This window comes from Pteronotus mesoamericanus, unplaced genomic scaffold (assembly GCF_021234165.1).
Source record: "Pteronotus mesoamericanus isolate MK-2021 breed Mesoamerican mustached bat unplaced genomic scaffold, CSHL_Meso_final contig_46, whole genome shotgun sequence".
Taxonomy (NCBI): Eukaryota; Metazoa; Chordata; class Mammalia; order Chiroptera; family Mormoopidae; genus Pteronotus; species Pteronotus mesoamericanus.
The window spans coordinates 8,367,490-8,386,841 of record NW_026555170.1 but is presented as its reverse complement, the minus strand read 5'-3'; the positions used below and the strand labels follow the sequence as shown (position 1 = coordinate 8,386,841).

Here is a 19,352-nt window from a genome sequence, read left to right as displayed (position 1 = left end):
GCAGCATATGTGTGGGTCATGTTTTCTTATCCATTCAGCTACCCTGTGTCTCTTGATTGGGGCATTTAGTCCATTTACATTGAGAGTTATTACTGATAGAAACTTATTCATTTTTTCTCTTTATACCTGTGTTTTTCTCTTTCTCACTCTTTTACTTCATCGAGAGCCTTGCTGGGTAGAGCAACCTTGGTTGTAGGCCCTTGCTTTTCATTACTCAAGTACATTTTTAAAGTCTATTTCAGGGTAAAGTTGATGAAGCACCTTTCAAATGAAGCAATGTCTTTGAGTCCAATTAAGTCTTGCCATTAAGAACAAAAAATTGATGCAAGTAACTTTTGGGATATTCTTTGTTTAGAAAATAATTGCTGAAAAGTTGAATTTGCTCATGTTACTCTTTAGCAAGTGATAACATTCATTTGCGGTTGTTTTTACAAAATAGTGATTCTCTCCCCCTGTCAGAGTGACACATAATCAAAATATTTTTGCTTTGGTTCTGATATATTTTCTTTTCCTAAAATGCTCCAGTGTGTTCAACATTTTAGTAGTTCCAACAAAATAATGAAACTAAACAAATGAGCAGTATGATACTTAGTACTGCCCTTTGCCTTTATCTTGATTGACAAATCCAATGTCTTTTTAACATGCCTTCGAATCTTTTGTTTCTGATTTTAGGCTTCTTACATTGGAACAGCTTTTGGACAGTATAAAGCGCACAAAAGGAGCTCGTCAACAAGTAGTCCAGTTACATGTTGTTTCTTCAGTTTCTAGTTTCTTGAAGGTAATTCTATTTTTTAAACTCTCATTTGCTTGATTTTCCAGTTTTAAACATATGGTCAACTAGGTAGGGTAGAAGAAGGTGTTTTTAAAGGGTCATTACTTCACCCATCCCTCATTTTTCTTAATCTCCTGATGAAAATGTTTTAGGATTTATGATTTCCTTTTTACTTTTCTACATATAAAACTTGTTTGGCAGATAATCTTGGCTTGGAGCCATGCCTTAACCCACTGAACCCAATATCCTAGACCAGGGATTGGCAGACTATGGCTTTTGGACCGTATCTGGCTCTTTGTGAACATTTATAACTGTTGTTTCTCAGTAAAATATAATAGACTTTATTGGTCATATATTTTATGGAAATCCCCATTACTATTCTGGCCCTGGCCAGGCAGCTCATTTGGTTAGAGCTTTGTCCTAATATGCCAAGGTTGCCAGTTCGATCCTCAGTCAGGGCACATACAAGACAACAAAGAGATGTTTCTTAAGTAGTAAGCCAAGCGTGAACATATTTAGTTAACCAGATTATACATTCCAAATTAGTTAAAAAAAATTCACTGCCGTTTTCAATTTGTATTATTCTTTATATATTTTAGTATGCGGCTGGCTCCAAAGGAAGTTTGGGTCCAGAAGAAATGAGAAGACCTGCCCTAGCATTAGTGATGGGCGCCTTAGAAAGTCCTAACCCCCTCTTGAGATGTGCAGCTGCAGAGGCATGGGCCAGGTTAGCCCAAGTAGTTGATGATGGACCTTTTACTGCCTCATTAGCTCAAGTTAGCTTCGACAAGTAAGTGAATTTCTCATTGAATATTTCTAGACTATGTGTCAAAACTGCATATAGAAGGTTGTTAATACTGCCCTAACTACTCTAGAGCATTCAGGTAAATGAGGTAATAAATAATTAAAGTAATAAAAAAATAAAATAACCACAAAATGAAAGTTCATGGTTAGATTAGTAATGTATATAGATAGATAGATAGATAGATAGATAGATAAAGTTATAGTAATAGTGGTGGTAGTAATGTAGGTAGCACTTTGACCCTCTAGTCTACTGAATATGTATATGTGATTTAGTTAAGAGTTTGAAATCTGGAGTAGATTCCTAATTCGGTTCAAATCCCAACTCTTCCATTTAATAGATGGTTACTTTGCACTAGTTACTTTACCTATCATATTTCGTTTCCTCATATGTAAAAAGGAACTGATAATAATATGAATCTCAAGGTTGGGAGGATTAAAGGACTAAATGTAAAGGGCTTAAATTAGCAAACAATATATAAGAAAATTACTAATAAATATTAATTTCTCCTATTACATTTAATTTTAAAATCAAAGTTCTTGAGTTGAACTCTATCTGGATTTAAAGTATCTCAGCAATCTGAGTTTTTTAAATGTAGCTTAATAAACTAAGAATGCTCTTCATATAAATTTAATGTATCTGTATCTCTGAAAGACATTGAAATTCTTTTTACCTACATAATCATTAATAATGTGAAGATTTTTTTTTTTTTTAATTTATTTCTTTGCAAGATACCTTTCTGGTTATTTCAGATTTTTTTTTTTTTTTTTTTGTCACTTAACAGTAAATATATATTTCTGAATTTTGGAACTAGTCATACAAAAAGTTTTATCTAAGTGACAGTAACATGCAATAGTTTTGCTTCAGTGATTATCATTTATTTTTATTTCCATAATTACAGACTGAAATCAGCAAGGGACGCGGTTACCAGAACAGGGCATTCATTGGCTTTAGGAACCCTCCATAGGTATTTAGGCGGAGTAAGTTCTCAACATTTGAATCCTTGTGTGGGAATCCTTTATACTTTGTCTCAGGACAGCACTTCTCCTGATGTGCAGGTAGGTACCCTTTTGTAGATAATGCACATTATCTTTTTATTGACCATTAGTAATTGTAAATAATCCCCTCTCAATAAGTATCAAAGCCATTTTTAACCATGATGGATTTTTAAAATTTAAATCTCACTATTTTTACTTCACTCTCAATGTCTAAAGTCGAATTCGATATCTTTTTCTGAGAGAGAATCTCCCTGCCCTCTTAATGATAACATCTACTCTTTTGGAGAGCTTAATACAAGAAGCAGCCAATGAATGCGTAAATAAATTGGAACAACAAATCAATATTTCTCTCTCTCTCCCTCCCTTCCTCCCTCCTCCCCTCACACCTTCTCTCACTCCTTCTCTCTCAAATCAATAAATTTAAAAAAATCTTTTAAATAGGTACCAGGCATTATATTATGTTATAAACATATTAATATATTTAGTCCTCACAATAATCTAGAGTGTATATTCCCATTATACAGAAAGAAGACTGATGCTTAAAGAAGCTAAGTAACTCAGGTTAAGAACAAGTCAGAGAATCTAAATCCGTGTTCTTAACCACTTTACTAAATTGTTACACATGTTACCCATTTCTGTCTAAATCATAATTTTCCTGGAATGTTAATCAAATCTTGAGTGACTGTTAGTCTTCCTGCTCTTTTACTCTTCTTACCTCTATTTCCTGTGTGTCTTTATTTACTGTGATGGCCTCCTACCTGGTCACTTTACTTTTAGGTTTTTTTCTTTTCAACTCTCCCTAGATATGAAGCCAAATTGGTTTTCCTGAAAGACTTTCATCTTGCCACTTCCCTACTGAAAAGCTGAAAAACTGAAAAGCTGCTTATTGCTTCTTAAATCAACTTCTCATTTAAGTTTCATCAACTGATCCAGGAACCTTATCTCTCATTATCCCAAAGTACTGGTATTCTCTCTAAATGATCTACCTTTTATCCCACACATATTATTCTCATGTCTGCACTTACTTTTTTCCTGTTGCTCTTCCCCCAATTCCTATCTGCTAATACAGTTTTTTTAGTATTCTAAGATACTGTTTAACCACATCCTTGTCAAACTTCAATATCTCTAATCCACAATCAGCTTTCATTCTTGGAATTACCATATTATTAATAGTCTCCTCCATATCATCTAGTACTTGAGTTGACTTACAAGGTGTTCCATTCTTTCATCCTTCTTTTTAGTACAGTACTTTTCACTTCTATTTATTATATTTCTCTTTTCATTCAAGAAGTCTGTTCAGAATGCACATACTTTTATATTGAATACTTTTTTATTGATTAATTTAAATGCTTCATTCCATAGTTTCCAGTATCATCAAACCTGACTCTTCTTGATTGCTGCTGTCTCTCAATTAACAGGAATTTATTTTTGTAGCATTTAAAGTACCGTAAGATTTCTTACACATCCATTGATAAAAGGAGTAACACTTTGTAACTTATTACCTGAGGAGAGAACTTTTTATATACTTCTTATGGAAAATTCAAACATACATAAAAGTTGAGAGTATACTTTAATGAACCTATTATACCCATTATCCAATTTCAGTGATCAGCATATGGCCAACCTTGAATAATTTAAACCAGAGTTGTCAAGTTTATTCTTTAAGGGGTCAGAAAGTAAATTATTTAAGTTTTACATGTCATACACTCTTTTGCTCAGTTCTGCCTTTGTAGCAGGGAAGCAGCCATAGATAATATATAAATGAATGAACATGGTTTTGTTTCAGTAAAACTTTATTTATAAAAACATGTGGCAGTCCAAATTTGGCTCAAGGGCATTTTTTCTGTTTAGTATACATGTATAAATATATCTTTACTATATATTTATATATAAAATACATATTTATATAAAAATAAGTATGTATTTTATAAATATTTTTATAAAAGTGCACCTGTCATAAGTGTCCATCTCTGAGTAGAATCTCAAACTGAATACACCATGTATCCAATACCTAGATCAATAAACAGAACATTATCAGTACCCCAGAATTTTATATCAGTAGAATCATATAATATGTACTCTTTTATGTCTAGCTTTCTTTAACATTGAGAGATTTGTTTATGTTATTATATGTAGTTGTAAATTTTGTTGCGTCTTTTACAAACTTGAATTTTTGTTCTCTATATAGATAAAACAATAAGCAATATTCAACAAACTAAACTTAGTTCAAGCTGTTAGCCAAAGAACCAAATTTTATCTTGGAATTCTTAGGCTGAGATATATCTAAATATACCATTCCAAATTAGATGATTGTTTCTCAGGATTTCTTTTGCTGGATATTTAAAGACAAAAAATATCATCATTTCTCTTTCCAAGTTAGAAATAGCACACAAAAGGGCCAAAATAGCTCAGCTGGGAGAGCATTAGACTGAAGAAATAGCATAGAAGTTATTTGCTTTGCCATTACTTTATCACTTGCTTCAATGAAAGAATAATTCATTATGTTTTATATTTCTTAATGCTGCTGTAACATTAAAAAAAATTTTTTCTGTCTTCACAGACCTGGGCACTACATGCTCTATCATTGATAATTGATTCTGCTGGCCCTCTCTATTATATACATGTAGAACCTACCCTTTCTCTTGTTATAATGTTGTTATTAAATGTGCCTCCTACTCATGCTGAAGTTCATCAAAGTCTTGGTCGTTGTTTGAATGCCCTTATTACTACTTTAGGTCCAGAACTACAAGGTATGCATAGTTGTTTTTGTGATGTTCACATGAAAATATACATATAAAAATGAATTTAAAAAATGACTGAATCAAATACTTATCATTGAAGTGAAATTTTAACAGCATGTTCTGTTCAAATATATTGGCAGGATGTTGAGAGTCCTCTTGGGAAGATTGGAATCCCTGATGATGACATAATAGGAAACTAACTTAGAAACTGATAGTTAATGTAAACTCTACCACTACCTAATTGGAAGACCTTTGGCAAATTCTTAAATCTCTGGGCTTTGATTTTCTCCTCTATCAAATGAGGGAAAAATTGAAAAGCCTTTGTGGTTGGCACATAGTGTGCTCAACTATATTTTGTTAAATAAATGCCATTCAATCTGATTTCTCTTACCTTGAAAAAACAAGAATTTATATTTAGAAAGATTTGATATGTCCTAAAAATGCTTCTCTTAACAATTAAAATCACAGACATGAAGTAAAATCAAGAACTTAATCTCTTTTAAGAATTAAATGACTATGTCCAAAACCTCATTCTGATCTGTTCAAATGCATATTATATGCCATCAATCTGTAAAAGCAACTCAACTAATACAAGCAGAGCTAAGTTATTAGCAATTTCTAATTCCACTTCTCATGATAATTTAGTGTAATCTACAGGTAGTCTTAGGGTTTTGTTTAAGATTTTATTTAATTTTTTTATTTTTAGAAAGAGGAGAATGGGGGGAGAAATAGAGGGAGAGAAACATCAATTGGTTGTCTTTCACACGCCCCCAACTGGGGACCTGGCCTGCAACCCAGGCATATACCCTGACTGGGAATCGAACCAGCAACCTCTCAGTTTGCAGGCCAGTGATGAATCCACTGAGCTGCACCAGCCAGGGGGTAGTCTTAGGTTTTACTTTGCCAAATCATTTGTGTTGCTATAAGCCTTTCAGACTAAGAATAACTAACAATCATCTAAAAATCTTTCATTTGGATTATCCCTGCTTTTGTAGAAGAAATTTACTTCACAGTCTTAAATTTAAAATTGGAAAAAAAAATTTTAACCTAGTAATACATGTTTAAAGAGCAATGATCTTATAGGCCAGTTAATAAAAAGCGTTCTGCTTTTATTTTAGGTAATAGTACTTCAATTTCAACATTAAGGACTTCCTGTCTGTTGGGCTGTGCAGTGATGCAAGATAACCCAGACTGCCTTGTTCAAGCTCAGGCCATCTCTTGCCTTCAGCAGCTTCATATGTTTGCTCCACGACATGTCAATTTGTCTAGCCTGGTCAGCCGTCTCTGTGTGAGTACAAAATTATAAATGAGTCTTTAGTTTCTTTTATTGGAAACTTAGATTTATTTTAATTATTCTCTAGACTGTGTACAATAGCTATTTTCCTTCCATTCTAGTCTTTTTCAGGGAGTGAGGGGCCAATTTTTATATAAGCAATTTATGTGGTAACATTTTTTTCCTCTTTCTCTTTTTTTCCCTAAAGAAATGTCAAATTTCTTTTTTTAAAAGATTTTATTTGTTGTTAGAGAGAGGGAAGGGAGGGAGAAAAACATCGATGTGAGAGAGAAACATCAATCGGTTGCCTCTCGCATGCCCCTAACCAGGGACCTGACCTGCAACCCAGGCATGTGCCCTGACTGGGAATTGAAATGCCAACCCTTCAGTTTACAGGGCAATGCCCAGCCCACTGAGCCACACCAGTCAGGGCTTTTCTTTTTTCTCTGTTCCAAATTATTATGTACAAAGTCCTTTTGATCCCAAATGGGCACATAACATTTTTTTCCTTAATATTCTAGCAGCATATGCATCAATATCTTGGCTCTACTAATGTTTCTAATGAATATAGGTGATTCATAATCATCAGTGTTTTAAGATTGACTTTAAGCATCACTAGTTTCTTTCTGGACTTGTCTCAAAATTGTTACTCTTGGATTGAAAACTGACACCATTTCTTTTTAACTTTTTCTACCCCTGCAGTGTTCATAACACACTCCCATTAGTAACATGACATTTGGGAATTATTACTTTATTTAGACATATCTTTCATTTTCAAACTTGAGGCAAAATATGTAGCATTTCAGACCTTGAAAGAACCTCAAATAGCATTAAAATCAATCTTCTTAATAAAAAGATAAACTGAGGACCAAAATAGTCAAATAATTTGGACTAGGTTTTGATAGCTTTAAGTCTAGAATCCATGTTTCTGAACTTGGGTTCTTCCAGTTGAACTTGGACTTTTCCAGTCCTCATTTCATTATTCCCAACTGACTTTATAGTTATGAATAGCTCCTAGCTCTGTTACCTCCTAGTTAGGTGGCCCTAGGAAAGTCCCATGACCTCTTCCAGCCTCAGCTCCCTTGACTGTGGAACATAAGGGTTACACAAGATAATGCCAATAAAGGTTTATGTCCTGGGCACTTAATAACCCCTTACTAAGTAGCAGTTTTTTATTTTCTTAATGTATACCTTAAACATAGGTTATGTTATCTTCGTATTGACTTTGATAATCATGATTATGTAAGACTCTTAAAAAGAAGATATGACTGACTTTTCTGGTAGAAACTTTGGTTCCGTCTGAGTTAAATATGTATTAGAGAAAATAGCACTTACTGAAAAAGGGTTTTACCTTTACTACTCTGCAACTTTTCCCCAAGAATATTATTCTTTATATATGAAGGACCACCGCCAAAAACAATTATTGAAAAATATCTACTCTTTTGCAAGTTGATCTAACTTTCGCTCTCTATTTAAATATAATGCTGCTGCCATTTTTTTCTTTCTAAATTATAGTAGGAAATTTCCATTAATAGTCTTTTAAAATTTCCTTAACTTTACAGGAATTCATTTATTAAATAAAGTTTATAGAAAAGTAAAGAGTAAGACTAACTGCTAATCCTTGGTGAATTAGATCTGATCAAACTTATTTTTTTTCTAGATGAGAAAGGTATACATATAAAGAAGAAAGATCATTATCAGATTTTTCTTGTGGGTACATGCAGAACAGTTGGAAAAAACCAGAAGTATCAGTTGCAGATCTGATTCATGTTAGTCATAATATTTATGTAAAATGATTTTTTCTTACACAGAAATCATATTCAAAAATTATCACTATAGTATGTTAATTTTGTGTCTTAAATTTTGGTTATTAAAGCTTATTCTAAATATATCACATTGAATTTATTATTACATTTTAGAGTATTCCCTGTAGTAAGTTTCTTTTCTACAAAGAATATAATTATTTAGCATGAAATGTTTTCATATTAATTGAAATTCACTGAATATTCAGAATACCTCTTTCATCGTTAAGAAAAAGTCTTAGTGGAAAAGACTTTCTTCTAACTGCATGCTATTAACCTCAATTCTGAATATGGCCTTAGCTACACTAGCACTTCTGACTCCACTCAGTTTTAAAACCTGTCTTCAAGGAGTAAAAAAAAAAATCTGTAATTAACTTGTGATGAGACAAACCATTAACTTTGCCTCTTGCTGGACTCCTGTCTGTGTGAATGCAATCCAGATCACTCATGTCTGCCTGGCCTGGTTGTGTTACTGAAGCTTAATGAGAGATTCCAAAGGAAAACCTAAGTATACGAATATACATTTTTAAATTACTGTATATTTTATGTCTTTACACCTTGAGTTGACTATTTCAAGATCTTAGCTCAACTCATATTTTAAGTTAGAAAATGAAGTATTTATGGTATATTTGTAAAGCTGAAGCTAAGCCAGTTTTAATGATAGATCTCTATCAACATTTGTATTTTCATTATTAGTTGGGTGTTGTCAAAGTCATCCTAGTATTTATCTTTTGGTTTTGTCTTGACTGGTCTGTCATTTGTTTTTGTGCAGGAGATCTTGTTGGATAATTCTATGTTGGTAGGTCCCTGACCCTCAATTCCTGACTTTTTGAGGTTTGCAGTGCTGTTTCTTTGTCATTTTTTTGGTTGTAGATGTTATTGTTTTCCTCTGCATCTCTGCCTAAGCTAACCATTAATGCAAAACCCAGTATGTGTAGCATGTTACATGGTGTTTATTTAATACCAGTGTTAAAAAATCCTCCCTAACCTTCTCCAGCTGGTATATTCTCCTTGCACTTAATTTTGCATCATTTTCATTTAATATATTCATTTCAGAAAGGAATTGTAATTACAGTTTGATTTAATTTCTGTATTTTGCCTGTTTGGTTTGTTTGCCTTAACCCACTTTATTCCTCTTTCTATTATAAGTGCTGGAGAATGACACGGAGATGTTAAGCATCCCATTTTGCTTTGTGTGACAGCCTTTAATCTTTTTTTCTACAAAAAAAAAAAAAAAGAGTACTTTTAAGCATGCTCTTTCTGAAATAATAATAGCCCAAATAATGCTGCACCTGCCTTGTATTATATGCTTGTAAAACTCCAGTTAAAATAACTAGAAGATTGATTAACATTTGTTTAAAAATTATCTTGTCGAGAGCTTTCTTTGTGATTGTTGTTAAATGTAGTCATAATCTTGGGCATGAATAAACTTACTGTTTTTACATTTTAACTTCTCTGTTATCCTGTGTATAGTTTCTAACAGCAGTTTTTAAACATGAGTGGAATGACATTACCTTGGTACTTTGTGAAGAGCATTCTTCTCTTTCCACTTTTGAGTTCATGATATGGCTTGAGGATATAATAGAACATATTTATAAAGCACTTCCTGTCCATATGTTTCACAATGAGATATTTACAACCTTTTTCTGTCTTTTGGCTTCTGATAAAATTTAGGATTTAGCTCTATTTGCATGTGTTTCTTTTTATATGTCAAAAAGCCAGCTGCCACCACCTACTCTTTTTCTTAGAATTTAGCCTCTGCCCTTTTCAGCAAACTTACCTACTTCAGTCGTTTTCTCCCATATACACCAGATCTAAAGATCATTATAAGAACTGTGCCATTATTTTTCAAGTTTTGCTTGGAAAATCACTATGATAAGACACATTCATTGTCTTAAGCCATACCAAACTGGTTTTTACTTTCATATTTAGAACAAAACAAATTTCAAAAGATCTACACTTTATTCTACTTAGGAAATCACTGAGTAAAAATTTGTATCCAGAAACCGTTGACTTGTTTTGATTGCTCATTTAAGATATATCAGCAATCATATCATTTACCCTATCATTAACACAATCTGTTGAGATTAACATTGTTTAAACACTTCTTAGTAAAAAGAGTGTGTATTGAGTCTGTTGCTGAGCAGAAATATTTTACATCTTTAAGATACATACATATCCATGTACATAAATGTAGATCCATATATAAGTAGATACGTATGTAAATTTTGCTATCTATAATGTTTCTCTCTAGAGAGCATTTTTGGTGAATATGTTTTCTGAGTAAAACTCTTTCTGCCTTTATTCAAAAATGCATTTATTTAACCTTTATGGCATCTGAATGAAATACTATTGATTGAGACTTGCATTAATAATAACTAACATTATTGAACATTTACTCTTTGCCAGGTATTTGTGCTAAGCACTTTTGCATTTTTCTTTGTATTAACTTCACAACGTACGTGTAAGATGGGGGTGGTATCTCCATTTTACAAATGAGGAAACTAAGGTACAGAGAGGTTAAAGAACTTGCCCAAGGTCACATAGCTAGGAAGTGGTGGTTCTAGGACTCAAACTGAGTCAGTTTGACTCCAGAGCCTCCATTTTAACCAGTATACTATATTGCTTGTATAATTTTGTGTAAATCTCTACTTAGGGAATCATAAAAAACTATAATTGCATGAGCACACACGTATAAACTGCAGATAAATATCAATTATATTTCTTTTCTCTCAAAACTATTTTTGCTCATATAAATCTTACGTCTTCCTGTCAAGAGGCTTCTGCTTGGATTTGTTTATAAATTGCATAATCGAGTACATATATTACTTCTTAAGTTATTTCTAAGTTATGTAATAAAAAATATATACTAGAATAATTTGAATTTCTGTGTATTTAATAAGTTGCATCCAGCCCAACAATGGGCTGGATAGAATTAGGAGGGGTCCAGTGACTATTAGATTTACTGAGTTGCCAGCAAGAATTTCAGCTCTTTCAGTTCCCAAATGGTATTTTTCAGGTGAATCTTTGTAGTCCCTATTTGTTACTGAGAAGAGCAGTACTAGCCTGTTTACGTCAGCTTGTGCAGAGGGAAGCAGCTGAAGTTTCAGAACATGCTGTTACGCTTACTAAGGATAGCAGAGAAGAGTTGACTCCAGGTAATTCTTTTCCTTAAAATTTTATCTCCAGCTCAGAATGATTGTTTTAATCTTAAATCTCATGTGTCAACATGAGCTTTTAAAACAAATTTTAAAAGTGAACATATAATATCTCTTAAACCTGCTACAAGAGACAATTGCTAACAATTACTGTAATTCCAACCAGTGATGTTACTGGTTTAGAACAGTGCTTCTCAAACTTAGGTCCCCAAACCAGCAATATCCACGTCACCTGTGAACTTATAACAAATGTAAGCTGTTGGGTCCCATTCCAAATAGAGGAATAGAGCCCAGCATTGTTATCTATGTTTTTATAATTCCTATGTTAATGTATACTGAAGTTTGAGAGCCACTGGGATTAGAATAAGTGTCTTCATAGTAGTCAATTGAAGTTGGATTTAGCCCTTAAGTAATTTATCGTATGTTCCTTTCTTCCCCCAAAGTCTCATTTAATAAAATTCTCCATGGATGGGTCTGTGTCAAGTTAAAGGATTTTTTTGCCCCTTCTATATTTTAGAGCTGAATTAAACAATTTCTTTGTCAGTAAGACTTGGTTTTAAATATATATCTCATCATTTTAACATGCAAGTAACCCAAACATGCATATAAATTCAAACAATCTACAAAAATAGTAATGATAATATCATACTTCTAGGCATATAGTTTCCAAAGTGCTGTCACACATTTAGGTCTCAAACTTCACAAAGTGTCCCTCTCTCTAAAGTTCTCAGACCTGTAATGTGTTTTACTGTCATGCTGTGCTTTTTAAATTATAGTTTTGTTACTGAAACATATGCTCTGGCTTGAGTTAATCAGCATTGTTGAACTGGTATACTAGTAGTCATCAAACAGGTTGGACAACTCATTTGAAAACTATTATGAAATTACTTACCTGAACCATAAAATTTTAATCTTCTAACTGTGAGATATTCTCCCCAAAGTGACTTTTGGGTTATATTCACCACTGAAATTATGTATCTGTTGCTGTAGGCTTTGGTTGTGTCCATATGCCGGTATGTGTTCCTAGAATTATTGAATTAGCTATGCAGGTAAAATTAATAAAGAACTCATATATAATTTCTTTTTTAATTTTGTAATTTTTCTAACCCATGGAAAAGTTGAAAGAAATGTGCATTGAACATATAGACTCACCACTTAGTATCTTTATGACACTCACTTTATATCTCTTTCCCTCTTTCATACAGACATACAAACCTTTTGCCAGAGCATTTCAGGCAGGCTGCAAATATGACAGTTCACCCTTCATTGCTTCAGTTTGCATTTTCCAAGAACCTCACATCATTTCTACACCTAATAAAATTAACATTTAGTAACATCATAAAAGGTGCAATTCTCACAGTTTTCCCCACTTATCAAAAAAAAAATGTCTTCAGTGGCTGTCTCTTAACCTATCAACCCCATCCAAATTTAGGATTCAGTCATGACTCATTTGTATATTGGTTATTCTGCCTCTTTAGACCCTAATTGGAAACGTTCTTACCACCTCCTTCTGAACTTTAAAAGATCATTTCTCTTTTAAAATAGTCTAATTGTAGACTATTAAGAATCTTTAGAAAATCTTTAGAAAACAAATCCTTTCATAAATGCTAGATGAGTTCAATCTTCAAGAGAAAATTTGTTCTTTTAGCATTTCCAGAATTAGAGGAAATAGATGCTGGATCAAGGGTTACAGTTCTCTTTGAGATATTTTATTACTTTGCAATGAAAATATTGTGTAGTAAATTTGTATTAATTTAGTAACATTCTTCAGTTCCCCAGTGGTTTAGTTGGAGTAATTAAACACTGTTCTCTGCAGTAGTTGTTTTCTTCTGAGTTTTACTCTTCATGTTAATAAATTTAAAATCTTTTTCTTACCAGAATAAGGAAAACTTAACTATGATTATTTATTTGACATTAAATTTAGAGAAAATATAAAATAATTATACCAGGAAATATTGTATAAAAGTTTAAGTATTGAATGTTAACTGGGTTAAAATGTTGACCTAACTTAAGGAAAACATATTAAAAAATCTCAATAAAGTCTTACCTTTCAATAACACTGGATTAAAATAGCAATATAGTATTGTGAATAATACCAGACTAACTGTGGACTAAATAGACCTCAGTAAGTTTAGGCACAATATTTGGACGAGTTCTTTAAAATATACCAGCATATGCTCCAGCAGTAGTCAGATGTCCAGACAGACTCACTCCTGCGGTGGCGCTGTGCTTCCGGGAGAGGAATATCCTGTCTTCTTCTTCTAGTTGCCTCCGTCACTGTTCTGGTGGCATCAGGCACTGGTGCAAGGCAGAACTGTGCTTCCTTCAGAGTGTACTAAGCATTCATTTTGGCTGTTTAGTTCTAGTGTGGGAGCAGACCCAGAAAAATAAAATATACTGGTATGTAATATTTTAATAGCTACTGAATGTGTGTGCTTCTCATATGGCAGTTTTGTTTTCTGTATTACTTAGATCATCGGTTTTGTTCTTGTCAGATGCTAACATCAGAGAAGTAGGACTTGAAGGAGTGTTACTGACCTTGCTAGACAAAGAGACAGATCACAGATTGTGCCATGATATCAAAGAGACTTTAAATCATATGCTCACGTCGATGGCAGTGGATAAACTTTCCTTTTGGTTAAAACTTTGTAAAGATGTGCTTGCTGCATCAGCTGGTAAGTACTGGTGACTACCAGTTGAAAGTATAAAATTGAAAGTAAAAATGTTAAATAAAGTTTTCTGCCAGTGATGATTAATCAGTTATGCACTCCTTTAGTTTTTCTTGTCTGGGAAGTTCTATTTATATGCCCTTCAATTCTAAATGATAGCTTTGCTGGGTAGAGCAATCTTGGCTCTAGGTCTCTGCTTATGATTTTGATTATTTCTTGCTAATCCCTTCTAGCCTGCTAAGTTTCTTTTCAGATATCAGCTGACAGTCTTATGGGAACTCCCCTGTATGTAACTAACTTTTCTCTTGCTGCTTTTAATATTCTCTTTTTCTTTAACCCTTGGCATTTTAATTATGATGTATCTTGGAGTGGGCCTCTTTGCATCCATCTTGTTTGGGACTCTCTTGCTTCCTGAATTTGCATGTCTATTTCCTTCCACAAATTAGGGCAGTTTTCTTTCATTATTTTTTCAAATAAATTTCCAAATTCTTGCTCTTTTTCTTCTCTTTCTGGTACCCATATGATACAAATGTTTGGCCTCTTGAAGTTGTCCCAGAGTCTGCTTATACTTTCCTAATTTCTTTGAATCTTTTTTTCTTCTTGTTGTCCTGGTTGGTGGTTTTCTGTTTCCTTATGTTCCAAATCATTGATTTGATTCTCAGCTCATCCACTGTACTCTTGTTTCCCTATAAATTGTTCTTTATTTCAATTACTGTAAACTGCATTTCTGACTGGGTTGTTTTTATGCGGTTGAGGTCCTCACTAAGTTCCTTGAGCATCCTTATAACCAGTGTTTTGAACTCTGTCTCTGCCTCCGTTTTGTTTAGCTCTTTTTCCAGAGTTTTGATCTGTTCCTTGTCTCCTCATTTTGGTAGTCTCTCTGTGTTTGTTTCTACATGTTAGGTAGAGCTGATTTGACTCCTTGTCTTTGTAGTGTAACCTAATACAGTAGGTGTCCTGTAGGGTCCCAGTGACACAGCGTCTCCTATCACCCAAGCTGGGTATGTCGTGTAGGCTAAATACACCTTCTTCTTATAGTTGAGCCTTGATTGCTGCTGGCAGATCAATGGGAGGGATTTACCCAGGCCAGTCAGCTGCAAGGACTGGCTGTGACCACTTACCATGAGCCTCCACCCTCCATGGAGGATCAGCTGTGCAGGTCGGGGTGGTGGTGCTGTGAAGTGGTCTGCGGCTGTCCACTAGGTGCACTGGCCCTGGGCTTTCCCAGGTGGTGCTGGCCAAGATCATTCCCCTGGGTTTCGCCTGGGGCCACCCTGCCTGAGCTATAAAGCAGTCTGAGGTGGCTGCTACCTGTGCTTGGCTTGGAGATTCCCAAGCAAAGCCAAGTTGTGAACCTAGGCTGGCTGCTGCTAGTGCCAGGCCTAAGGATCACTGAGGCCAGCTGTTGCTTGTTTGATAGCATTTAAGAAGTTATGAAGCATGAGCAATACCAGCCATTCATACAGAAAAGCAACTTGGGTGGGCCCACGTGTTGGGTGGGTCGTAGTCTCAGGGCATCTCCAGGGCACGGCAAACAGTGTTAGCCAGGCTGATGGAGTCTCAGATATGGCACCAGCTTGCTGGCTCTGTGAGGGGAGGGTTTAGAAAAGGCCAGTGGCCTCTGCTCTCCCTGATGCCAAACACTTCAGTTCCTCCCCATATGGTGCCTTTCAAGCTGCTACCCCAGTGCTGGACCTCACAGGGAGTAAGTCTCAGTAGGTGAGTCCTTGTGTGAGTTCTTTAAGAGGAACTGCTTGGGACTCTAGAAGTTTCTTCCACTGACTCAATCCCTGCTGGCTTTTGCAGCCAGAAGTGGTGAGGACTTAACCTTTCTGGCACTGGAACCCAGGGCTAGGGGTGCTGGTGTGGGGCCAGGACTCTCACTCCCCAGATATCCTTCCTGAATTTTTATCCACTACACCTGGGTGTGGGACAAGCCCATCCTGCACCTGCGCCCCTTCTACCAGTCCGGATGGATGTAGTTTCTTTAATTCAGTAGTTGTCAGACTCCCATTCGGGTCGATTTCTGATGGTTCTGAGTGATGATGGTTCTATATTTCAGTTGTAATTTTGATGTGGCTGTGTGAAGAAGTGAGCCATGTCTGCCATCTTGACCAGAAGTCTCTACCTTGATTCTTAATAGTCTTCTTTTGCAGTGATTTAGATCTGCTCTTTCAACCATTCTTCTCCACATTTTCCTTCTTGAATGCTCTCTTCTATCCCCACTACTTAACTTACAAGGACTTCTCCTTTAAAAGAAAATGTGTATGTGCATAGACTGACAGGTTGATTACATTTTTCTGGTATCTCACCTATCTTTTTTTAAATTTTGCATTTATACCCTCTGAGCTTACTAACTCAATTTTATTTTACCATTTATTCTTTGTATCTTATAGTTTGGTCCTATCCATTCTTATTTGGAAAATACACATTTTAGTTTCTGTTGACTTCTGAGACATAAGACAGGACTTTGCCATAACTTTATTTGTGACATCTTTATTATCTTTCATAACACACTAAAAAAATGTTGACATACAAGATAATTTAAGAAAAACAAGTTGGTTCTGTGGCGTTAGTTCCATTTGTAAGTAGAGTTAGTAAGTTAACAGTACAAAGAGGAAATACATGTACTTCAGTGCTCAGTGCTTTAGTTAGCAGAACAGTGTGAGGCTATAATGACAGCAGTGGGTCTCTCCAGAGAAAAATACTTCAGACATTTTCAGTGCCTTCAGGAACCTTCTTAAGTCCATTCAATGCCACATTGTTAAAATGGCAATCCACTACACTCCCTGCAAGAGAATTTTGATCTTCCTTAATACAGAGGGTTGATAATTACCTGGTATCTAGTATCATATTCAATGTTTTTCATTTTGAGTATAATTTAACAACTTTCATATTTTTACCTAGACAGTTCTAATAGCAGTTCTTTAAGTATCACTGCTATCTGTATTTATTAGGCATGATTATTTTACATTGTTAAAAGATGTATGATTGAACAACAGTTATTCTGTTCTGAATTTGAAGTCATTTGTGTTCCTTCATAAATATAGCTTCAGTTGATTGTAATTACATGTATTCTTCCTTGATAAAAGATTTTACAACCGTTACTTGTGTGGATACAATGCAAGAAGAGGAAGGCGATAAAGGGGATGATGCCTCAGTTCTGACCACCAGAAATGATGACAAATTCCATCCTTTTACCAATCCCCGCTGGGCTACCAGAGTCTTTGCTGCTGAATGTGTCTGTAGGATAATAAACCAGTGTGAGAGTGCACACTGTGCACATTTTGACATTGCGTTAGCACAAGAAATGAAAAGAAGGGATTCAAGAAGTAAGTGGCATAATAATGAAAAAAACCAAATGCTATATATATAGAGAAATACTGTCTGCTTATCTATTATTCATTTAAAAAGTAAAACTGAAATGTTTTTATTCTTCCAAATCAGCTATGAAACTGACTACACCTTTATATAAAATGTAGGTGTAGTATATTCTAAATGTTTAAATTCACTTTTAATGTATAAGCTTCTTAAAATGGCATTCAGTTGTTTAATGGACATATAAAATGAGTTAAGTTTATAGAGAATAACTAATGGTCTTACAAAGCAGTACATGTGTTAGGTACTTCCCAAAATTTATTTTCTGAGTTATAACTTATAGCAATTTTACTTATAGATTATTTTGGTTTCATGGATATACTAAGAAACATTTGAGCCTTTCTCAGTGTAAACATAGTTTTAAGACCATTTTAACCTTTTATTCAGTTGTATTATTGTTGCCTAAATATGTGTTTCATGGTCTGATATCTGATTTTTTAAATTGACTTCAGTACAGTTCAAAGGTGGCAATGTACATACCTAAATGCCTTGAAAATATTCTTTACCAGGCAAAAGAATTCTAAAACAAAATGTTCCTAATACCAGTCTGAGAATATGAATAGGGTATCTCTGTTTTAAGGATTTTTCAAGCAGCATTTATTGAGTTTCTTTATTTGTGATGAGCACTGTGCTAAATACTGATAGTATAAAATTAGTATATCCTAGATGCTTACTGATTCCTGTGCTCCTGATTAAAATTGTGATTGGCACTTAATAAAATGAGTTGGTTTCTTCAGTGTGGTCTATTGCTATTCTTCCTTGAATTAGTCTCAAACATATTTTAGGTAAAGGTTAACTGTACCCTAAACATTTTATTGTTGAAACATTACTAAATGATTGTCTTATGTTTTTCCCTGGTAGAATTATTATACCAAAGAATGTGTTGTAGGAATGGAAAAAATTTTCATTGGTAATTATATAGCCAGAAATTTTTTTTTATTCCCATCATTTGAACATGTGGCAGGTCATGTAAAAATAAGGTAATCTAGTCCATTTAAAGCACTACATAAAGTTATTTTTTAAAAGAACATCAAGTCTTTTAGCTTCAATTTGATGTGAAGAGAGTAATTAAAATACTGATTAATTCATCAAAACCCAAAGTCTACTAAGTACCTTCCAATGTATTTTTATCAGAAAGTCTGATCAAAAATTTTATTGAAGGTACTGTTAGTACTCTTTTAAAGGATGCTAATTCTGTCTTTGGTTTTTGAATAGCTGTATAATTACTTGCTTTGGTATAGTTTTTCTGTGTATTTCCTGTGGTGCAGTAAATCCAGCTTTCACGGTTGTATTTATCAAATTATAAAACAAAACAGTAATTCAAATCAGAGATACTTAAAAGAAAGTCTAGATTATGAAATTAAATTAAAAACCTAACATAAATCTTAGTTCCAGCATACTCTTTCTCTTGACAAGATTTTTTTAATCTTGCAGATGACTTTTTGGTGCTACATCTTGCCGACTTAATTCGCATGGCTTTTATGGCTGCCACAGATCATAGTGACCAGCTCCGTCTTTCTGGCCTTGAAACATTGTTAATTGTTATTCGGAGATTTGCGAGTATTCCAGAACCAGAGTTTCCAGGACATGTAATTCTGGAACAGTATCAAGCCAATGTAAGCATACTTTTTTTCAAAGGTGTTAATGTACATACCTAAATGCCTTGAAAATATTCTGCTAGAGAATATTTTCTCTAAATGCCTTGAAAATTGTCTGTTAGAGAATTTAATTATTAAACATGTGGATAAAAAGTCTGTGA

General features: G+C 34.2%; 1 protein-coding gene and 1 non-coding gene across 4 annotated transcripts in view; both read left to right on the top strand.

The window, feature by feature from the left end:
* Window positions 1-19,352, top strand: part of HEATR5A (HEAT repeat containing 5A) — a 111,806-nt gene that overhangs the window by 65,693 nt on the left and 26,761 nt on the right. For 2 of the 3 annotated variants that reach the window (XM_054577915.1, XM_054577914.1), the window contains exons 17-26: window positions 673-778; window positions 1,372-1,562; window positions 2,476-2,632; window positions 5,133-5,322; window positions 6,432-6,601; window positions 9,161-9,187; window positions 11,408-11,546; window positions 14,042-14,221; window positions 17,308-17,547; window positions 19,028-19,209. In XM_054577915.1, the coding sequence (XP_054433890.1) occupies window positions 673-778; window positions 1,372-1,562; window positions 2,476-2,632; window positions 5,133-5,322; window positions 6,432-6,601; window positions 9,161-9,187; window positions 11,408-11,546; window positions 14,042-14,221; window positions 17,308-17,547; window positions 19,028-19,209 (1,582 nt within the window). The remainder of the gene's footprint in view (window positions 1-672; window positions 779-1,371; window positions 1,563-2,475; window positions 2,633-5,132; window positions 5,323-6,431; window positions 6,602-9,160; window positions 9,188-11,407; window positions 11,547-14,041; window positions 14,222-17,307; window positions 17,548-19,027; window positions 19,210-19,352) is intronic. The other variant, XM_054577916.1, reaches the window with a different exon arrangement.
* On the top strand, window positions 13,725-13,928 carry LOC129074207 (small nucleolar RNA SNORA74). The gene has a single exon (XR_008529517.1). It is a non-coding gene; the product is annotated as a small nucleolar RNA SNORA74 (small nucleolar RNA).